Here is a 20858-nt window from a genome sequence, read left to right on the forward strand (position 1 = left end):
GTAGACGGACATGCCGGATCTGAGCGGCATTTGGACGTTGGGGTCGGATCTGATCGGGGCGGATCTACCGGGTTCTTGTGGTTGTTTCTGGTTGGTATGGGGGCCTAGTGAGTACGAACGTTGTAGTCTAGTTTGTGGAGGTTGTAGAGGTATAGTGTGTTATGAATGGATATTACGAGTCAGTGGTAGAATACATGTCCGGCATTGAGGGCAAGGAATCTCCGGGGAATAAGGAAAGATCGCTTCCTTTTCCCCATGTCGGTCGGTCTATAGGGTTGTGTCTGTGTCGACTGTCGCGTGTCCTGGTAGTGAGAGGAGTGAGTGGGGTTCTACGTCATTCGATGGGATGGCTGCAATTGCCGGTTAGAATTGTAGTCTTTAGTCTGGAGTAGACGAGACGCGGTGCAGTATGTAGTAGACTTGACGGGATGGTGTGGGGGCGTTGTTGTGGTAGTCCGAGAGTATGGGGTGATAAGTGTTTAGGCGATGGGCGTGGGTGTTGAGTTTCCCGCGGAGTTGTCGGAGGTGGGAGACTGCTTGTAGATATACTATAATAGATTTTATCGGTTAGAGTGGGGTGATTTGGTTCAATTGAGTGCCTTGTGACTTGTGCTGTGTTTTGTTGGAGGGTCCTAGTGCTGTTTGAATCGTTCCTCTTATACTTTTCTAGTGCTACGTAGGTTCTAACTAGTTACTGTCTTTCGTATGTCAGCAATCCCCCGAAGATTTGACACCCTTGACAGCAAAAAACCTCTTATGCAAACATCCATTATGTCAATAACCATCACCCCCAATAGTACTATCTAAGCTCCCTAATGAGAGAATTAACATATACATACCTTACTCGCTCAACTCTCCCATCCCTGCTTTACATACACCTTACCCCATCTAAGTAACCCGGGATAAATCAATCATACTGCCACGCCGCAATCGAGCTCCCATTCGACACCCACGGATACGCAAGAGCCTCAAATTCCAAGCAATCGCTCACATTCCCCGACGGCACCGTTGCATTCTTCATGGCCGCAAAGACCTGCCACGCACCCCCGTTCACCTCCTCATCCTCATCCAACGGACAAGCCATGAACCCCGTCGCCCCGAGGCCTGTATACGTCCACTGTCCATAGCTCGTACCCGGCGTGTAGCAGAACGTGCTCGTCGATGCGCCGGGGTCCATGTATGTCGTGTGCGCTTCGACAAACTTCAATGCACCGGTGGGGTCGACGTAGATTTCTTGGACGTACCCGGAGCTCTGTTGATTGTCAGTCATTCATGCGATGGGAAGGAGTTGCGGAGTGGTAGGTAGACATACCAGATAGTTGCTGTAGTCGATCACAGTTTCATCTCCTGGTGGGCAAGCGTCGTATTCAGCTACGTCCTCTGGACATGCGGTGGAGGTCGTGCCTCCTAGGTAGAAGTTGGTGTCGGCGGCGGTTAAGGGGAGGTTTTGGATGAAAGTGCCGGAGCGGATGGACATGACGGTGAAGGCGCCGGTGCTGCAGTTCGTGGCGGAGAGGGCAGGGGTTAGGAGAGTGAGGAGGGGGATAAGGGTGGTGAGGAAAGTCATAGTTACGGTGTTGAGGGTGGTTGTTGGTAGATTGTGGTGGATGTGATGGGCTGTGGTTCTGATGTTAGATGAGATGGTCAATCGCGTATTTATATTCACAGAATGGTTGAAAATGGCAATGTCAACTCAGCCGCATCAGCATTTTATGATCATCAATCAGGCGTGCAATGATCATCTGAGCTTAGCTATTCTAATTGAGACCTGCATCCGCATTTCTCCGTTAAGCACATCCTGATAGGACAGGGCAGCTGACAAGCATGAAGCTATACGCGTCGTTGGAATTGTCTCACCTGTGACTACTTTCTATCGAATCACCAGGCCAGCGATACGGGTGGCTGCTCACAAGGAGTTTGATTGGGTTGGGCGGGACCGGTCGGGTTAAGTCTACTGGGATGTTGATAGGACATTGTCAGAAAAATGCATCATTGTGCAGGAGGCTGGGTTAATTATAGTTCCGTGTCCGTCTAGTGGGACGCCGAGGAAGCTTACTTTTAGTGTGACTATTCTAAACCGTAGGGGCTGTGTATAAGCACATTGAGTACTGTCGGGAGATTGTTCGTTCTGATCCTTCTGCTTTAATCACTCGGTTCTTACATCCATCCGCCATCGTGCACCGTTTTGTTATACGCGTACGACCCAATTTTCGTATTATTTTCTTTAGCACGGTTCTTTGAAGATACTAGTATATGCCGAGTATATTAAGCACAAAAATAAATCTTTAACTCACTGTCTTCTCAATCCCTCCCATGACCAGCCCAGTTTCCAGCTGCTGTGCCACCTCCACTCCCTCCAGATCATGATGCAATAATGATCCCTTCTGACATGCCTCCCAGTCAAAGCAAACCAGCTTACGTCGATTCGGTGTGAACAACAAATCAAGCTCCTCCAGCGACCGCTGCGCAGTCTCCGGATAGAACAAATACGTAACAAAAGAAGTCGCGACACAAACACCCCCGAAAGCAAAATATATCTTCCACGCAGCCTTATTCAACGCTTCAGGCATATACAACCCGAGCCAAAAATTCACAAACCAATTAATGCAGGCAGAAAGTGCAGTCCCTCTTCCCCTCGCCGAAATGGGGAACACCTCATTCTGATAAGTCCAGGGCAACGCAGCGCACGTCGAGCCAAAGGAAATCATGTATAGAAATACAAATGCCACAGCCGCATTGCCAGCCTTGATGTTCGCAAAGCTGTATTTCAACTGCTGGGATTCGGCATCGAAATGCGGCGAACCATAACCCACTAGTAACATGCCAACAATAATCATGCAGATACCCATGAGGCTTGGGCCGATGATTAGTGGTTTCCGTCTACCGTACCGGTCGATCATGAGGGTGAGCGAAAAGGAGGCAACTAGGAATAGGGAAGATCCTATGCCGTTCGCTAGCATCGCCGCTTGGGTCCCGGTGCGTCCAGTCTGTGCGAAAACCTTGGCTGCATAGTAGAAGACGATGTTGACACCGCTGATGTTCTGCATAAATTGCAGACCCATTGCTAGCGCACTGCGACGCCGGTAGGGCGCTTTGGTGAGAAGGCTCAGGTATGACGGGGGAGGTGTGCGGCCCTCATATTGCACAACCACTCGGATTTCTTGGAACTCGGCTTGTACGGATGGGTTGGAGCTGTCACCGTGACCATGAAGGTCTGCCAGAACTTGAAGTGCTTCGTCGCCGTGATCGTGTTGGAAGAGCCAGCGTGGGGACTCTGGGCGAAGATATATCAACATACCCACTAGGGCCCCAGGTACTAGCTGCAAGGCAAAGCACATACGCCATGCGGCTGTTCCGGGAATCTTGAGCGCTCCATACTGTACCCAGTAAGATACTAGCAAGCCAACAGCAATCCCTGCACTCATTGTGGAGGACATAATGCCGCGGATTGTGTGCGGAGTTGTTTCTGCGGTATACCTGACACTTTGAGCAAAACCCAGAAAAGCGGAGGAGAAAATAAAATAGTGAGAGCGATAAAGGTGATATACTTACAGAGAAATAGATTGGAATAGACCACCTGCTCCGAGTCCATTGACAAGTCGCCCCGCAATAAACATGGCTTGGTTTTGTGCAGCGACAACCAGTGCTTGCCCCACAAGATAAATAGCTACACAAATGAGGAGCGTGTATCGACGGCCGAATCGGTCAGCAAGAAAGAACCCAATCAGTAACGAACCCCCAAACTCTCCAGCTTGAAGAGACGCTGTCATGGCACCTTGTCGGTAAGCTGATGGCGTATGAAAGTAGGAAAGAAACTGCGGCATCGTTAAGATGCCGCTCATGGACGCAATCTCCCATCCGTAGGCGAAGCCCGCTATTGATGGTGGCAGAGCGTAATACAGCCCCGATCGCAGGGATACACCCATGACTGTTCAACTCTTGTAGGTCGATTAACGGCGTCCGATGATGTTTGTTCTAATATGCCACGGTAGAAAAGAACTAGCATCTGGTGGTCGTGGCTTCGATCTGGGGAAGATGCGGGGCCCTGCGCGCCAGCTCATCATTTCTCTGACCAGCATAAGATTGTGCAATAAGCAATAGATTGTGCAATAAGCAATAGATTGTGCAATAAGCAATAGATTGTGCAATAAGCAATAACTAATATATTGTATTGGTAGTCAGCTGGGGGATGAGGAATGAGCATAAGAGGGAGATCGTCAAAGTTAGTAGTGGGTTGGCAAGCGCACAGACGAATGAATATGTGATAGGTCCTTTAGGCCGATAAAGCTTAGCATGCAGCCAGCTTGCAGGGTATGAAAATCCTGCTAGTGACACCTGGCACTAATCTTGAGCAGACCATACTTTCGCAGGCAGTATTGTCTTTCGATGCATTCATCGCTGTCACCAAGTGGCCAATTACGTCGTCTCAACGCTACACTTCTCAACGAGGTTATAAGCAGACCACGAAATTGCAATATCTATCGCTCACAAATTCTTGCTGTTCTATGACATTAATTCAAGTCCGTATGTGATACCCATATAGACCCTGTCACTCAACGCCCAATTATATATGGTTCCATCTACAAATGTACGCTTCGGTACAAGCTAACAGCTTAAAGCACATTCGACATACCGTCCCCGGCACCCAGCGCCAGAAAATACTGCTCAAACGCCTCCATACTCCACTCGCACACGGTTCCATCGCCTGGCAGTTCTCCCGTTACAGTACCTTCAGCAAGCTCCTCCACCGGCACAGGACCATAACTGTCCGGCACCAATTCGAGGCCTTTCGACACAACGACTTCGCTCGCGCAACCCCGAACAGTCAAAGCACGGGTCCTTGAAGCCTTAATGACCGCCCATTTTCCAGTTTCCTGTTCAGTTTCATCCCCCTCCCAATTTCCATATGCTTGCTCAACAACCCTCCATGCCTCTTCCCTTCCCTCGTTCACCCCCTCTGCGCATAGATCATCTAGCAGCAGCTCCATCATCCCCCACTCTATATCCCTCTGAACCAGCCAAAGCCACTTCTGTCCCTGCTCATGCTCCCTCAGCGCGAGTGCTCGCTGAAGGACCTCTACACAAATAGGTCGAAAATTTTGTCCAGGCTTACACACCGCTAATTTCATTTCCACGAGGAAGAGCTGAACAGTTGCCGCCGTTATAAATTCTAGGGGATTTATGGAGCCACAGTGAGAGAAATATCGGGTCTCCAGTGATTGTCGAAAGTCGTTGATGGCCTTGTGCTTATGTATTGGGGACAAGATGTGATAGTCGTTTGCCTGATTGAAAGTGTCCGAGAAAATGATGCGTCGGGTGAAGGATATGAGTTCGTAATGGAGAAGTTGGAAGAACGTGCAGGATGTAGTTGCATTGGATATGCTCGGGGATGGGAGGCCTGCGTCAACGATGATGCATGGAAATTGTGTGGTGAAGGATGGTTTAAGGATATAGGGCGTTGTGTTGTGATCTTCTGCGGTTCGGGTGTCAAGGGTAACGAGCTGCCACCATAGGTGACGTCGCGTTTCAGTCTCCAATACTGAAAGTCTTTGTGTTGTGCCGTCACGGTGAAGATTCATCCGGTATGCCATGTTGATGGCTGTAGAGAGGTGGGTTTTGACTGTTGGGCCGCGGCTGTCTAGTCGGAGACAGGTCTAGTAAGATTATTAGATAAATTTTAGGCCAAGGGACTCGGTCACGCACAAGATATATGGTAAATGCTTGTAGGAGAGTAATGTCTAAGGAAGACGAAAGGTCTACTCGTGCAAGTGCGCGCTCGACTCCATTCCGATATCTATATTGTTAGTTAGGGTCGAGTTTGAGGACATGGCTATCTTACCGTTCCAATAGCGTTGACCTATCTTCATTCAGCTTGTCCAAGCACGTGGTAGATGACATACTGGTTACTGAAGAATAATAGATCGCGAAGAGCAAACACTGTTTTGCTACGTCCACAGTGGTATCTTCTGTAATGACTCGCAGAATGTCTTTTTGAACACTAGGCGTGTGGAATGTCTTCAATACGGGATCAACGGTATCCAAGTACCAATGCCACAGAATGGATATCGTGACAGGCGACGGGTGTTGTCGTTCGATTGTTTCTTTTGCGCTATCAAGAGCGCTATTTGCGCGGATTGGAGGCTCTGCTTCAATTTCCGAGCCAAGACCAGTATCGACGCACTTTCCATGAGGAAGCGAGGGTCTTGTTTGGAGAAACTCACCATCCCCCGTAGCGTCGGATGCCGAAAAAGAGACTAAGTGGCGTAAGGAGTTTCTAATCTGACCCAGATCCTCGCTCAATACTCGTAGCGTATCCTCAATATTATCAAGCCGACTCGTGACACTGACACTCCCTGAGTCCGGGCTCCGAGATTGCCTTCTCTTCGGCGGATAAACACATGCTGCTTTGATCTTCACACAGTAGGAACAAGGAAGTGACCTATCACACTTGATCTTTCGTCGACTGCATTCGAGGCAGGATCTCCCGGATGCGATTGTCCGACGTAGCATTTTGATGTCTTGATTGAATAGTCAAGATAAGCAAATGTATCGCAACGTAGGCCGTATTGGGTAGACGAGAGTGTGAGTGAACTAATGGAAAAATCAAGAGCAATCAGTTATTGGCTAGGGCGGACAGCGGAGCGCGGTCCGAATTTATAATCATGATGAATCATCTGCTTAAGAGGTGGGTGATGGGATGTAAGCACTAAGCATTGAGGTGTTGGGGCTAGTCCCAAGTTAGGGTTGAGAATAGCGTGTTAGTGTGTATACAACTAATTTTCAAGTAGATTCAGTCCCTCAAAGGCAAACATAAATAGAGGTTATCTTCGCTCAGTTCTAGCTGCAAGTTCAATAGCAGATTCGAGCAAACGATCGATTCATACCACATATTCCATTCTACTCAGACCAGAATGGCCATCCCAACCAAAGTCACGATCATTGGGGTATGTCTTTCGTACTACGTTCCTTCGGACGCCCAACTGACCAACACAGGCAACCGGGTTGATCGGTCAAATTATCCTCAAGGCATTGAGGCCAAATACCGATTTCACCGTTACCGTCCTATCCCGCCAAGAATCATCCAGCACGACTGAGTTTCCACCCGGAGTTATGGTCCATAAGACCGACTTTTCGCCCTCCAGTCTCCGGTCCCTCCTTCGTGAGCAAGATGTGCTCATCTCCGCAGTTGGTGGGACTGCGTTCACTGAACAGAAGAAGTTCATCGATGCTGCGATCGAGGCGGGCGTGAAACGGTTCATTCCCTCCGAGTTCTCGACCAGCAGCGAAGATGATGCTGTAATCGAGCTACTCCCTCTGTTCCGGCAGAAGAGGGATATTATCAATTATTTGAAAGAGAAAGAGGAAGATGGGCTGAGCTGGACTGGAATTGCTACTTCTGGGTTGTTTGACTGGGTGAGTCGTCTTCTCTTACTAACCCTCGATATATCATGACTGATTAGTATGCTAGGGACTCGCATCTGGCTTCCTCGGATTTGACATTAAGACCAAGTCTGCAGTGATCTGGGATGGTGGTGTCACATCATTCACCCTGACGAATCAGGAACAGCTTGGAAAGACTGTTTTATCCGTCATCTTGCGGTTGGAGGAAACCAAAAACTGCTTTCTATATATTGCATCTGTTGAGACTACTCAAAATGAAGTCCTGAAGACACTTGAGGAAGTTACAGAATCACGGTGGGCAGTAATGGAGACTACGACCCAGGAGCAGGTTGCGGAAGGACTCAAGAAGTTGGGTGCAGGTGATATTAGTGGTGCGTTCGCGCTAGTTCGGGCGACCGCTTTTGGGAGTACTGCTGGGTTGAAGACGAACTATGTCAGGGATCAGAATCTGGCTAATGGATTGTTGGGGCTGGAGATGGAGAGCGCGAAGGGGATTGTTGAGCGGGTGTTTGGGGTGTAGATTTTGATTACGTGGAACTGGCTTGCATTGTGCAATACGGATAGCTATATGGGATATTGTCGAGAAGGCGTCAATTATGGATATGACCTAAGATGCGATAGTACAACATCTATATATATGATCAGAGTTGATATGATCGCTTAATATAGACTAAGCAGAAACTTGCCAAAGAATGAATTTTGCAGAAAGTCCACCAATCACTTCGAGATACATGTGCACAGGTCATAGATTTTCCGAGCAATACTGACACGCTGCAGGCTATTATGATTGCAAGGGAGGGACATGAAACTCAGGCATATGATTCACGCCGGTGCACTCTCTGAATGAATAACTCACCATGAAACCTACAATTTCCATCAAGACCGACAGCTTGGAGGACACTCTCAGCCAAAGTCTTTCAAAGTTGTTAAACTGCTAGCACTGGAGAGAAAAAGTCCTGCCATGTCCGCTTTATCCCCTAATTGACTCGTGCAAGGGGCCTCCCGTGTTAATAAAATCTTTTAGCTCAGCACGCTCGGCGGGTGTGACCCCGATAGTGGAATTTACAATCGCGAGTGCCGTGTTTACCAGAAGATCGCCTGTGGTGATAAATGACCGCTTAGTCCATCCAAGCTCTTGAGGCAAACGCTCATTTTCTGGATGATAAATGTGTCAGTGGTGCCACCAAGTCGTATTTAAGTGAGTCCACCCACCGAAGAAGTATTCGACCCAGGTTCTGTTGGCGTATCCGATACCATCTTCTTCAAATGCGAGCATGTAGGCGGCAGACTCTCCGAAGCTGAACGATAGCCCGGTTTCCGTGAGACTGAAGTCAGGGTTTGTGGCCTTGGAAGTATCAACTCGTGCTTCGCGTGCCTTGGCTGCTTGTTCAACATCGATCAGAGGCGTTGTCCAATACGACTTTGTCTGGTCGAATATCTTTCGGTTGAACGCATGGTTATTCCCGAAGTAGGTGTCCTGTCGACTGAGCAAGTCAGCGTGGTTTTTGCTTTCTCTGGGGTTTGAAATACCTCAAACTAGCATCATGCTCCAGGATATTATGGCGATCGAGGTCGCTCAGGGAAAAGGTAGTTGCGTTGGGGGTTTCGACTGTTGTCAGTGCCGCCTTAAACAGAAACTCGCCAAGGCTGTCTGCAATATTCAGCGTGTTGTTCAGTACGCCGACAACGACTTCTTCAGAAAGATTTTTGCCATTGTGTGGTAGAAGCCCGTGGTTTGCAAGGGTATTCAGCATTGGACAAGGACCTCTCACTGTTTCTTTTTAGCTTTCGTCACTAACTGGGAAAGCCAGACATACCATCGCCGTGACCCGGGGGGGACCATGGAAGCAGCTTGGTTGAATCTGTCGCCAAAGCCAGGGTAAACGAAGAGATAACGGAAAGTATACTGGCTTTCATTGTGCTAGCTCGGGTTCTGGTGTCTTGTTTGTGCCTTTTGCTGTATGGTAGCATACTGATCTCAAGAGGGTTTATATACCAGCCACCGGGGAACTGAGGACCACGGTCAACAAATACCTCACACATTATTGGTGCATGCCTTCAGATTATAGATGCTGTGTGACTTTGGTCTGCATCCTTGTGAGATTCAAGGAGGGAAAGCATGCATTGCCTCCATGCCACTGACAATCTGTTGTGGGTCTAATATTCAATTTTTCGACATGGCCATGCGACAGCGCAACCCTGATTGGTAGCTGTGGCATACTTGATACTTGCAGACGACCCTGAAATTATAGGTTTGTATAGAGCATATGCTTTACATATGATCTCGGGAGAATACTCCATTGATTTGCGCAGATCTTATTGCTTCTCACGCACAACTGATCATGTCATATGTATTGGCACGCTGGAACCTGGACACGGCTCGAGATATCTCAAATTCTCTATGGTCTGGTGATAAGCTGCACAGGATACATCGATACTGGGTCAAAGGTTTTCGTTCGTACACTTGATGCTATTGTTTGAGACTCCCCTTACGAGCTACTTACATGGCAAGTTAAATGACGTTCTTAGTCCTGATGTGCTAACTTGCCGTAATAAACTATATCCCATAACAGTAATAGAGGCAACCTTACTAGTCATTCCCAGCAAAATTATGATAACAGGACTCTGTACCTATGGCATTGACTACTTTGTGTGCTAAAATGTTCATCTCTCGGCTAAGAGGCTATAGTCGAAGGCTTCCCAGTCCACGGTCGCAAGCATGTCCATTGGGAGGATACTATATGTGACAGATCACTTAGAGCCGAATCCGGTTCATCTCTCTTAAGTTGTATCCCACCGCTGCTTGTCCACCTACCTGCACGATGTTAGCGATATTTATCGCATTTTCCACCGGAGCGCTAATTAGGTATCTCGCAGGGTATATCTATTTGATATTATCATCACTCGTTCTTTCACCATCTTTGACAACCTGGCTGTGCCTTAAATTGTGCTTTTCCTTTGGACGAGTGATGCGCATGTTTTTGTTATAAGAAGAATGCGTGCCATAGAGGTGTCCCATCATCCTATAGAGTGAACGTTCATACTGAAGATCAACATGATATATTTTGGAAACTTCATGAATTATTTCGATACCTGAGTTGTCTTGTGCAGCTGGCCAGTTAATGATGTCGATGTATCCCTTGCATAGGAGGGCTTGCTGAGCAGACCCTACGAGCTGATGAGTATACCGCCTTCGCAATATTACTCTCTGAGTACGGGTTATTTAGGGAACGTAATGCTGTTCATATGAAGACACTGTTAACAGTCGGACCTTGAGAAGTCACTAACCCAAAAAGTCCCCTGTCGTGACAGCGTTAAAAAAAATGCAAAAATGCTCGCACTCGGATTCGAACCGAGGATCTCATGATTACTAGTCATGCGCTTTACCAACTAAGCCATGCGAGCTGATTGGTTGATTGCGTCTATATTTAGGACTTACAAACCAAAAGTTCCGGATTACGAGGCTCTAGATATTTTGGTCGCACATAAAGGCATCAAAGAATGTTGTGTTCACCGGTTAGGCTTCTATATATGGGTCACACATCTCAGGTTGCATCAATAATAAGATAATAGAGATAAAATTATGCACAGCAGGGAAGGGTATCATATCTCTATTTCTCTATTTGGCCAGACCGACATAATTGCCAAGAGAATCTCATATGATAGGTCTCCAAATTTATCGTGGCTTACGGTCCAAGGAGATCGATCTCGAGATGTACTATGACAGCTCCATGTCCCCCCGCAGACCGACTATCCTATCTCCTAGCTTGAGCAGCTGCAGCATAATTATTGTTCGTAGCTCGTACAAACATGATACTGCGTGCTCCCGACATGCCATGTCAGCAGATATATATAATAACTATGTCCATACATTCAGGGGCATCACCATTATCACTGAAGAGGATATTCTGACAGTTAACTGACTGTATCTATGGTGAAAGCCTCAATCATTAAGCACCGTCTTACCGATACTAGGACTTATTGACATGGGTCAGATTTCAACTCGATAATTGCGGACGTAGAATGGCATCAGCCTCCGTTATTAAGAACTGGTAGGTTTGCGTTCTAGACGTTCGACATCTTTTATGTGAATACGTTTTTCTTCGACATCGCATAATATATGGTATATGCCAATATATTGAAACGGCGTAGTCGTCATGGGCGCTTGCATAACCCGATGATGATTGCGGACCCAGCAAGCTGGCATATGCAACCATTAGAATCCCAGGAGGTACGACATAGTAGATATTTTAACTGATGCTAGGATAGGTTGATAATGGCAGTAATGCTGCTGCCGCGAAAAAGAAATGTGCACTGCATATTGTCCGTCGTCCAGGCAAGGGAAGAAGCAACACAATTTCGTTTCTGGGAGACATAGTAGTCTAGAGAATTGTATAATTCGAGTAATAAATCATCGCAATCTGCATTGTGGTAAGGCTATGGCCTTCTTCATAACTTGGCAATTGATGTGTCTCGAATGGATCCATGGAGCACGGGTCCATTCTCTCCCCAACTGGGTTGCGTCGAAGCAAAATACAATACAGGCGTATCATCCCAGAACAGGTTCCAAGTCTCCAAAGTGTTCTAAATGCAATGTAGAGTAGTTTCTATATATCCCATGATAACCCCTTGATTTTAGGGGTATTCTCTAATGCATCTTGCCATGCCATGCTGAATGACCAGCCCCATGGCTCCACAGCCATACGACGAATAGAATCATCCCAGTTGACCATGTTTTCCAACAAAATCCTGCTGCCTGAACGTATAATAACTTATATGGTTCGAGTCGGTGAAGCTTTTATCCGCTCAGCGCAAACGACTCTGTAGTGATCATCTTGACCTGAGGAACTTGATTATAGACGATTTAGATCAAAATTTAGATCAAAAAATCAGCCATCTACACGACAGAAACCGTCGGTGCTGATGAAATATATATTGACTGTCACAATATTAATTTTTGACTTCGTTACTTTGAATACCGTGAAGGTGTCGCAACCGTTCCTTATATTTCTACTTACTACAATCACGTCAGAAAGGGACGATATGGCTAAAGCTTCCCCCCACATTAGGACATCTAGGTTAAATCAATGTGTAGGTCCGGGTGGGTCATCAATGGCATAGAAGCCTAGTTTTCGGATCACACCCGTCAACTGAAGTTAATCTTAATCGTTATATTACTATCCCGTAAACCTTACTCGAAATGGATATCAAAGTTCCCATGACTCGCACCCAGTTCTCCTACGGCGCCCTCGTGGGTGGTGGTTGTTAGGTATGACTAAGGATCCTAGATGAAACACGGAGCTCATACCTTTATGGATGGAGTAATGAAGAAGGCGCTGTAGTCTCCTATTGGCGGAAGATTAACCACCCTAAAAATGTTGAAACAACTGCAGGTCTGTCTGTTACTCTGTTGACGCCGAAAACGGAGGACCCCTGCATAGGGGCTGTTCCAGGGTTTACAGAGGGCGCCAAGAGCAGGGCCCATAAGTGGAGAACGGCCATATGGGCATCAGGGAGAGTTCATATTGCACTTGCCTGTAACAAACCAGAATAGCCGTTTGGCTCAAGGTTGTTGATGGCGGTTATTAAGTTTGAGTAACCGCTATAGCAAGCTTATGACTAAATTTAACCTACCGGGTCATCATGGAAAGGTTATGGCGACTTTTCCTACCAAAAAACAGCGAGCATGTGGACCTCGGATATTTAATACCTTCGTGCGCTGGATACCGGAAAGGAAACGGTTACCCTCAAGACCAGTTATGAAGCAGTCCAAAGCCAGGGAATTTTTACTTCTGCTTTTAACTGTTCGTAAAGTGCGACTGACTTTGGAAGAGAGCTTTCCCTGATGGTGTCGGAATTCGGAATTGACTACCCACCAAGTGGGTCAAGACGGGAAGTCGAGGTAGGAGTCTGCGGCAGTAGCCTTGTCAGAGGGATCCATATAGATTGACTCTTTTCTTGGCTTCTGAACAATATGGGGGCAGCATATTTGTGTGTGCACACCCCATTCGTGTAATGAAAGGCGCAAGAGCCAAAACCCCCTCAACTAGGGTACTACTCCCGGGGACCGAAACCCCGCTGGTGGATATTACCCCGAAACATCAGACAATAAACGCCAATAGTTACTGAGGAGGAAGGGGGTTTATAGGGAAGGAAATTTGAAAGCTACTTCATTATTATTCAGAACATATAAGAAGGTACCTTGTCCTCGCGGTCCTTTTACCAGAACAACAACAACAACACATGAGCTCCCGTGTTTACTCGCATCTATCACACATAACTCCATCAAAATGTACACCCGCACCCAGGTTCTCGCAGCTCTTGCTGCACTTGGCGCCACCGGCGTGAATGCCGCCATGGGTCCTGCTTTCAGCACTGGTCCCGTCTCTGACGACTCCTTCATCCGTGAAGCTACCTCGACTCTTGTCCTCCCTAACGGCCCTAGCGGCGGCTCCTCCGATGCCATTACCTCCCTGTGGGTTGGTATGGGCACCTCTAACGGTGACCTGATCCAGTCCATTGCCGACAACTGGCAGCAGAGCGACTGGACCATGTACGCCTACACTCTTAAGGAGACTAGCGGTTAGTGACCACAGAATCCAACAACGAAACAATTACTTACCCGCTCCCCTCCACAGCTACCTCCCAGGAGCCCATCTACGGTGATGGCCAGGCTGACGGAACTAAGGGCGACAAGGTCACCATGCACTGTAAGTAACATTCACAAGCCGTCGTTCCTGGCTCATAGCTAAAACTCGCGATTTATAGACAAGTTCGATGACTCGACCGGAAACTACACCCAGACCGTTTCGATCAATGGCAAGACCGTCTCTACTCTCTCCACCAGCGATGGCAAGGCTCAGGGCTGGGGTAGCGCTGTCGAGTGTGCCGAGGACAACTGCGGCACTGTCGGTGCTCACTGTAAGTTGAAAAATGACATTGCCGAAGTATCTTTGCGTTGCTAATAAAATCGCACATTAGCTTGGACCAACACCAAGATTATCCTCGATGTTGCTGACCCTAACTACATCAACACCCTCGCCAAGGGTAGCGGTGTCACTGGCGACATGTCCACCAGCGATGGTGGCAAGACCTGGACTGTTACCACCATTAATATTCCTGAGTACTCTTTCTCTTCCTGAACGCACTGCATATTACGTCAGAACCCATCTGGATATGGGAATACCTAAGATAGTGCAGTGGTTTTTACCTTCGTCTTTGTATTAATATTATCCGATAGCATTGAATGCCTATTATTATTCTTTATATACTGTTGACTTATTCCTTGACCCGAGCAGAGCAAAGACTCTAAAACGTAATTGCACGCTAAGCCTGGGAAACTTACGACTACCTGCTCCTATGCACGCCGTAGGGGCCTGTCACTCAGAGATATCCTAGATATCCTGAATATCCTCAATCATAAGCAGCCGTGAAACATAAACCGAAATTTGAATAGTTCTAAGCACCTACAATCCATGTCTAACTTTGGTTCATTAATACCACAAAAATGACTAAACAGGATGGCCACGCCGCGCGGGGTTGCTGCACCTTGCCGTTTCTGGCGAGCGAGCATAGCCACTTTTCTGCCTCTTCGTGTAAATGCCAAGAAGGCCCAGACCTGGGAGAGTTGACAGCGCGTACGATCGCGAGAACAATATTAATGATTACTCAAAGCCGCTTACTATCGAAAAACATTGGTTCTCTGTGTTTACACATTTCATTAAAAATATTCTGTCGCTATCTACAGTTACAGGGGCCCCGGAAGGAGTGATATCAACTTGAGCGTGAGGCGATGCACGGATGCTGGTATCTAAGCCACGCAGCCTTGCAACCTAGGCTATGGTGTAACATCCCACCAATAATTTAAACCCTTTCGAGGCCAGTGTTAGCACCGTTTATCCATCATCGTTGGTACTGGATGGAGGCTTCAAAAATGGAAAATATCGGGGAGAAGCTACAAAAGGAAAAGGAGGTCTCTGAAGCAGCCATAGGTGTGTCCCTATTCCTGTTCATAACAATGCAGAGAAAAAGAGGAAAGAAAACTCATCAAGGGCCCTAGAAAAATTCCACTGCACTCTCGGCGATCGGTTCGAGCGAGATAGCGAGACCTATTCACACACAAAAGATGAGTTTGGTATGACACCGCTCCATTACGCAGCGCAGTTATTGCCAACGGAACATTGGCAGGAACGGGAGAAATGGAACTCGCTACTGAAGGGCCTCAAACTGGATGATCTGAATGAGCAAGATGAAGACGGTCGTACCCCAATGTCTCATGCAGCTGAGCTTGGAAATGCGTGGGCTGTGAACAAATTGATAAAAGCTGGAGCGGACCCCTACCGGCGTGACAAAAATGGACGATCGGCCTTATCCTGGGCAGCACAATTCGGCCACAAAGAATTGATTGAGTTACTAAGTTGGGATGTCGGTTTCTCTGATGACAAAGATAACCAAGGCTGGACACCTTGCCATTACTTTCTCCAATGTTCTTTACAAAGCGAGCCTCACTCAACTAAAGATTATGATCTCCGCATTCTTCCACTCATTTGGGACAGAAGCCATTCCCTGGAGGTAAGTGGCCATTTACTGGAGGCAGAACACCTTTCTCGGCAGAACTCACTCTCAGGTATCCGGACGTGGACGCGAGTGCCATCCAACTATATGAGCGCATCCATATTGTCTGAGCATGACGCCTTTGGCCTCACCCTGCTAGCGCGTGCTGTGCAACTCGAGAGGAATCTAATCGTCAGGATACTTCTTACCATCAAGGACATCAACATCAGCGTGGCAGACAGGGATGGAAAAACGCCGCTTTGGCGGGCCATAGAGGCTAGACACCGCGAGATTGCTGAAATATTGTGGAGCGATGATGATGTTACTCTGAGGCTACTTGCGAGGAATGCTCACACTCGATCTGAACCTCTGGAATGGCTGATTACCAACGGCTATCCATTGCTTAGACGGCACGGCTCAAGCGAAGAGACGGCTTTTCACATAATGCTTGACATCCCTAATATTGGCGTTATGGAGCATTACCTCCAACAAATCATAGTCGCCCAAGTACCCGAACTAACCACGGACACTGTTGAAGCTCCAACAAAGTTGAGTTCGAAATTCCTAGATCAAAACAACAGACGTGGCTTAACTCCTTTGGCCTTGGCAAAAGAGAAAGGACTGTTATCGATAGTGAAGCTTTTCCTTCGATGGCGTGCCAGAGTGGATTGCTTCGAACACAAAGCGGACTGGTTAAATCTATTATCGGACAGTAAAAATAAGGGATCTTTCTGCAAATTGGAGGAAACGTATCGGGATGTTTCATTAGAGCTGGTACGAAAGAAGAACAATATCCTTATCTTCGACTCCTACCAAGCAGAGGATGTAACTCCACAAGGCCGTCTTGTCGAGCGATGTGATATGCTTCAGCATCTTTGGTAAATACTGCCGTTTGATGAGTACCTTCTTTAGATGCTAACAAGAAGCATTGGCAGGCTACACAATAGCAAACATAATTGGATAGCCTCATTGCAGCACGGCCTCTACCATAATACAGAATCCTACGCATACAGCCGCGTGCATCTGAACACTAATTTGTCCGAAATAACTTGTGTTCTATCATCAGAATTTCCCAACCCGGATGCAGGGTTCTTCAAGAGACACAGCCCATTCCAGTCACAGGGTATAACAAGTCATAAATGCTGGTGTATATCGTGGAATGGGCCACGATTTCCAGTAACCAATCGCGACGTACCAGTATTCTACAGCAGTACTCTCTCTCACGGCCAGATGCCTGCAACCGACGACAAATTCCTTCAGCAATACATAAGCGATTTATTCCAGGAATGGTCTCTAATATGCGATGGATTTGAGACGCATGTGACTGATCATGTACCGCGACCCCCTATCCCGGATCTCGCGTCCTACGCTGACAGCTCTGACCACTAGTGCAATGGTGACGAGACGAGTGCCACTGTTTTGGTTAATGACCTAGCTGATGATTCACGTTACTTGGCTACTATTCAGAAGGCCCTTCAAGATCAGATAAAGGGAATACGGAAGGTAATCGATGGATATGGCAGGTTGCATGCACACCACATTCCTTATTTGTATAGGTCAGCAGAGGAACTGAGGCAACTGAAGGCGACTATCACTGATCGACTGGACAAGCAACACGAGCGGGTGCGTGATCTTCGCCAGATGGTAAGATACCCACGGTATTAACCTCGTCGAATCGCTCTTACGATATCAGGAATTCGCTAGGCTTTCCGTTGAAGAAACGGTTTTCATGAGACGCATCAGTCTAATTACTGTGAGAGGGTACATTGGTTATATCTATTTACATGGCTGACCAAGGCAGTTTATCTTCCTACCATTGATGTTTGCATCGGTAAGTAGTAGTGTCAAATGGCCTTTCTTCGATTTTTCCTTTTCTCCTTTTAGCTGCCCTGGCTAAAAGCAACAGACCCTTTTTGGCATGAACGTCAACGCGTTGCAAAGCAACCCTGACTGGCGCTGGTACATCGTTTTCGGCGCTGCATCCCTTCTTTTGACTTATGCCTTGTGGAAGGTTTCAGATAAGGTTAGTTCCAGTTTGCAGTTGCCCAGAAGATTCTCTACCCACACCCACTCCTCCTTCCCCTTTCTTACTGTCCCAGGTTCCCATTTTTTTTTTTTTCTCTTCCTCTCTGCTTCAGTACAAGACCTGATATGTGCTAATGCGATATTAGAACGTCCGATTATCCCAGATGTGGTCTGAAATACGGGAGAGACGGGCCATGAAGAACAAGATGAAGGATTGTGAAGGCTAAACGAGAATGATTTTGTTCGGATTGTTGTAATTTGTTGGTGTGGAAGTGGGAATGGGGGCGGTAATTACTTTGTTTTTGCTTATCACGGATGGATTTCGGGATTGATTAGCTTGTCAGCAAATTCTGTCTCTGTTCTCACAACCAAGAGACATATTCTGAAATTGCTCGTGCACAGATTCAAGAAGAAATGTTCAGTTTCGGATAGTAATAAGTGTTATATACAGTCAAATAATATTGTTGACCAAGTAAGCTAGTAAATGTCTCTTCACACGTATACAGATTGAAGAAGACACAAAGATGGAAGAAGTACAACGACTATCGAAGCGAAGATACTACATACAGGCGGATAGAGATCCTATCAAAGGACCTTCCAAAATCCATCATTACTTATTCAACCCATTTAGAAAACGGGCATCTTGAAAGCGTCAAAAGTGTAGTCCCAAGTAGCAAGGGACTTGGAGTCGTGAACACAAGAGAAGCTGGAGTTGCTGTTCCAGAGAGGACGAGAAGGCCACTGGCAAAGCATCTGGGTCTCACCAGCATAGGTGCCGGAGGAGACGGTAGCGTTGAGGCGGGAAGGCTTGTTGCCGTTCTCAACCCAGTCGATCATGATCTCCATGTTGTCCTCAGGGTAAGGACCAGGCTGGAGGGAGTTGGTACCGCAGTGAGCAGCGCCGGGGACGAGGTAAAGCTGGTACCAGTTGGACATATCCTGCAGGGACTGGGTGTAGGTGGTGTTGGGATACATGGCCTGACGGACAGCCTGCCAGTAGTGGACGGACGAGGCGGTGGGGATACTGGGGTCGGATTCACCGTGGTAGTGGATCATCTTACCACCGGACTCCTTGAAGGTGGTGAGGTCGATGACGGTGGTCTGGAGACTGTCAATGTAGCGAATCATACCGATGTTCATCCAGTCGACCAGGGTGTCGTAGGTGACGTTGTCGAGGTTCTCCAGGTTATCGATGTTGAGGAGCTGCACGAACTTGGTCACGTACTCGCCACCGGTAGAGGGGATGCTCAGAGTCCAGGAGTCAGTGGTGGAGTCGTACTCGGTGTCACCATCGGACAGCTCAGCGGCGATCTGCCACGAGAGGTAGGCACGCTTGCCGTTAGAGTCATGAAGACCGTCGTAGATGGCCTGGGCGAGAGCAACACCCTCAGCGGTGACGCTGCCGTTCTGGGCGGGCTGGTAGCTAGTAGTGCTGCCTTCAGCACGCTTGCTGAAGCCAAAGCCCAGGGAAGTGTAGTTCTGTTCAGCGCAGTAGTAGGACTCGCCAATGATGGAGGTGAGGTTGAAGTTCAGCATGCAAAGGTCAGTACGGGAGACAACGCCATCGGTACGGCCGTCGAGAGGGTCACAGGCTTCGATGGTAGCGTTGACGATCTTGTCAAGTTCGCAAGGGGGAGGGTAGTAGTCCATGGTGTGCTCAATAGTGGCAGGGAAGACGTGGTGGACCTGCTGCTGAGCAAAGCGGAAGGCAGGGGCACCGGCAATGACACCGTCATATTCATCTCCCCAGCGCTGGACCTGACTCATACCCTCACGGCCACCATCGGAACAGCCCTCGTAGTAGGTGTAGATCTTCTTGTCGCTGGAGAGACCGTAGAAACCACGGGTCAGGGGCTTGGCAATCTTGGTCATTTCACCAAGAGCCTGGTAGGAAAACATGTAAGTAGCGTCCCAGTTGATCGAGCCGTTGCCGTAGAGGACGACTTCATCGTAGCTGTAGGAGAAGGCGTCGTAGCCGGCGTCGGTGGCACCGGAGGCAGCACCGTACTCGAGACCGCCAGTAGCATCGCTGGACAGGGAGAAACCACCACCACCGGCAACGTAGAAACGGTTCTTGAAGTCGGAAGGAGCGGGCAGGGCGTACTTCACGACAACCTTGTCACCCTTCCCGGTGTGGGTGTAGGTAACAGTGACATTGCAGTAGTCGTAGGAGCCGGAGCTACCCATACCAGAGCTGGCATCGGTGACGGTGTTGGCAGTGACGGCGGAGGGGATCAAGTTGATTCCCAAGAGGGTGCCGTTGGAAGGAAGGGCGGACTGAACATTGGAAACAGTGCAGAGATCGGACAGGGAACTAGCCTGAGCAGTGGCTGCTGCCAGAGCAGCGACAACTGCGCGAGTGGACTTGCGCATGTTGAGGGTCACTAAAGAGTGTGGAGGTGTATTGAATGAGCGAAGGTGCAGACTGTAAAGACTGACTGAAGCGTCTGTTGAAGAAGTTTGTTTGGGGTGGCGGGTGTATGTCTTATATAGTACGATCAGCTACCCAATATTGGGGTCATACCGTGATAGCCGTCTCCTGTGGTTCGAGTGGAGTGAGAAGGCTATTCATCGGCCGGGCCCACCAGGCTTGACATTCTGCAGCAGAAATTAACTCAGATTCTAACACTCGTCACCCGATTGCGCGGCCCGGAACAGTATTATCCAGATTATGGGGTTCAGTGACATCAGTAGATCACTGTGACAGCTGGCTTTCGCATGTCATGGGCGCAGTGTGACGGAAAGATCCTGAAGGGGTTGTGATCAAATGAAGACTTTCTCATCTTGTAGCGCAGCGAAGTGTGAGTGATAACCTGTTTGTCGGTCATTGCTGCTTGTATGCTTCCCAAACTCGGTCAAACGGGACCTGAAACCCCGAC

General features: G+C 48.0%; 8 protein-coding genes and 1 non-coding gene across 9 annotated transcripts; 3 read left to right on the top strand and 6 right to left on the bottom strand.

Moving 5' to 3' along the window:
* Positions 1 to 616: 616 nt before the first annotated feature.
* On the bottom strand, positions 617 to 1872 carry BO88DRAFT_397276 (uncharacterized protein). The gene is made up of 3 exons (XM_025705272.1): positions 1858 to 1872; positions 1313 to 1768; positions 617 to 1252 (listed from the first exon to the last, which is right to left on the bottom strand). Exons 2-3 carry the CDS (start codon positions 1565 to 1567, stop codon positions 908 to 910), a joined length of 600 nt encoding a protein of 199 aa, XP_025558281.1. The 5' UTR covers positions 1568 to 1768; positions 1858 to 1872; the 3' UTR covers positions 617 to 907.
* A 306-nt stretch (positions 1873 to 2178) lies between these two features.
* BO88DRAFT_474221 (sugar transporter) lies at positions 2179 to 3425 on the bottom strand (the record flags this gene model as incomplete). The annotated part of the gene is made up of 1 exon (XM_025711802.1): positions 2179 to 3425. One exon carries the CDS (start codon positions 3423 to 3425, stop codon positions 2286 to 2288), a length of 1140 nt encoding a protein of 379 aa, XP_025558282.1. The 3' UTR covers positions 2179 to 2285.
* A 1188-nt stretch (positions 3426 to 4613) lies between these two features.
* Positions 4614 to 6510, bottom strand: BO88DRAFT_491424 (transcription factor domain-containing protein; the record flags this gene model as incomplete). Its single annotated transcript, XM_025712857.1, has 3 exons — positions 4614 to 5654; positions 5704 to 5794; positions 5840 to 6510. The coding sequence occupies 3 exons, from the start codon at positions 6508 to 6510 to the stop codon at positions 4614 to 4616; spliced, it is 1803 nt and encodes a 600-aa protein (XP_025558283.1).
* Positions 6511 to 6911: 401 nt separating this feature from the next.
* On the top strand, positions 6912 to 7921 carry BO88DRAFT_429545 (aromatic alcohol reductase; the record flags this gene model as incomplete). Its single annotated transcript, XM_025709162.1, has 3 exons — positions 6912 to 6944; positions 6994 to 7413; positions 7469 to 7921. 3 exons carry the CDS (start codon positions 6912 to 6914, stop codon positions 7919 to 7921), a joined length of 906 nt encoding a protein of 301 aa, XP_025558284.1.
* Positions 7922 to 8371: 450 nt separating this feature from the next.
* BO88DRAFT_458020 (peroxidase family protein) lies at positions 8372 to 9318 on the bottom strand (the record flags this gene model as incomplete). The annotated part of the gene is made up of 4 exons (XM_025711019.1): positions 8372 to 8556; positions 8614 to 8885; positions 8932 to 9172; positions 9219 to 9318. The coding sequence occupies 4 exons, from the start codon at positions 9316 to 9318 to the stop codon at positions 8372 to 8374; spliced, it is 798 nt and encodes a 265-aa protein (XP_025558285.1).
* Positions 9319 to 10733: 1415 nt separating this feature from the next.
* Positions 10734 to 10806, bottom strand: BO88DRAFT_t247. Its single transcript has one exon. It is a non-coding gene; the product is annotated as a tRNA-Thr (tRNA).
* Positions 10807 to 13691: 2885 nt separating this feature from the next.
* On the top strand, positions 13692 to 14543 carry BO88DRAFT_438699 (uncharacterized protein; the record flags this gene model as incomplete). The annotated part of the gene is made up of 4 exons (XM_025709676.1): positions 13692 to 13983; positions 14040 to 14111; positions 14170 to 14322; positions 14383 to 14543. The coding sequence occupies 4 exons, from the start codon at positions 13692 to 13694 to the stop codon at positions 14541 to 14543; spliced, it is 678 nt and encodes a 225-aa protein (XP_025558286.1).
* A 791-nt stretch (positions 14544 to 15334) lies between these two features.
* On the top strand, positions 15335 to 18206 carry BO88DRAFT_429549 (ankyrin; the record flags this gene model as incomplete). The annotated part of the gene is made up of 9 exons (XM_025709163.1): positions 15335 to 15392; positions 15425 to 15972; positions 16015 to 16832; positions 16890 to 17286; positions 17344 to 17598; positions 17648 to 17707; positions 17756 to 17785; positions 17855 to 17977; positions 18126 to 18206. The coding sequence occupies 9 exons, from the start codon at positions 15335 to 15337 to the stop codon at positions 18204 to 18206; spliced, it is 2370 nt and encodes a 789-aa protein (XP_025558287.1).
* Positions 18207 to 18606: 400 nt separating this feature from the next.
* On the bottom strand, positions 18607 to 20352 carry BO88DRAFT_350832 (putative tannase; the record flags this gene model as incomplete). Its single annotated transcript, XM_025703512.1, has 1 exon — positions 18607 to 20352. The coding sequence occupies one exon, from the start codon at positions 20350 to 20352 to the stop codon at positions 18607 to 18609; it is 1746 nt and encodes a 581-aa protein (XP_025558288.1).
* Positions 20353 to 20858: the final 506 nt, after the last annotated feature.

The sequence above is a fragment of the Aspergillus vadensis genome (genome assembly GCF_003184925.1).
Source record: "Aspergillus vadensis CBS 113365 unplaced genomic scaffold BO88scaffold_30, whole genome shotgun sequence".
In the NCBI taxonomy this organism is placed as follows: Eukaryota; Fungi; Ascomycota; class Eurotiomycetes; order Eurotiales; family Aspergillaceae; genus Aspergillus; species Aspergillus vadensis.

What these genes read in the sequence shown, in the direction of transcription:
- BO88DRAFT_397276 (XM_025705272.1), bottom strand. Translation starts at nt 1,567, where the DNA reads ATGACTTTCCTCACCACCCTTATCCCCCTCCTCACTCTCCTAACCCCT. An exon ending in TCGACTACAGCAACTATCTG is followed by an intron (nt 1,253 to 1,312) that starts GTATGTCTACCT and finishes GACAATCAACAG; the next exon opens with AGCTCCGGGTACGTCCAAGA.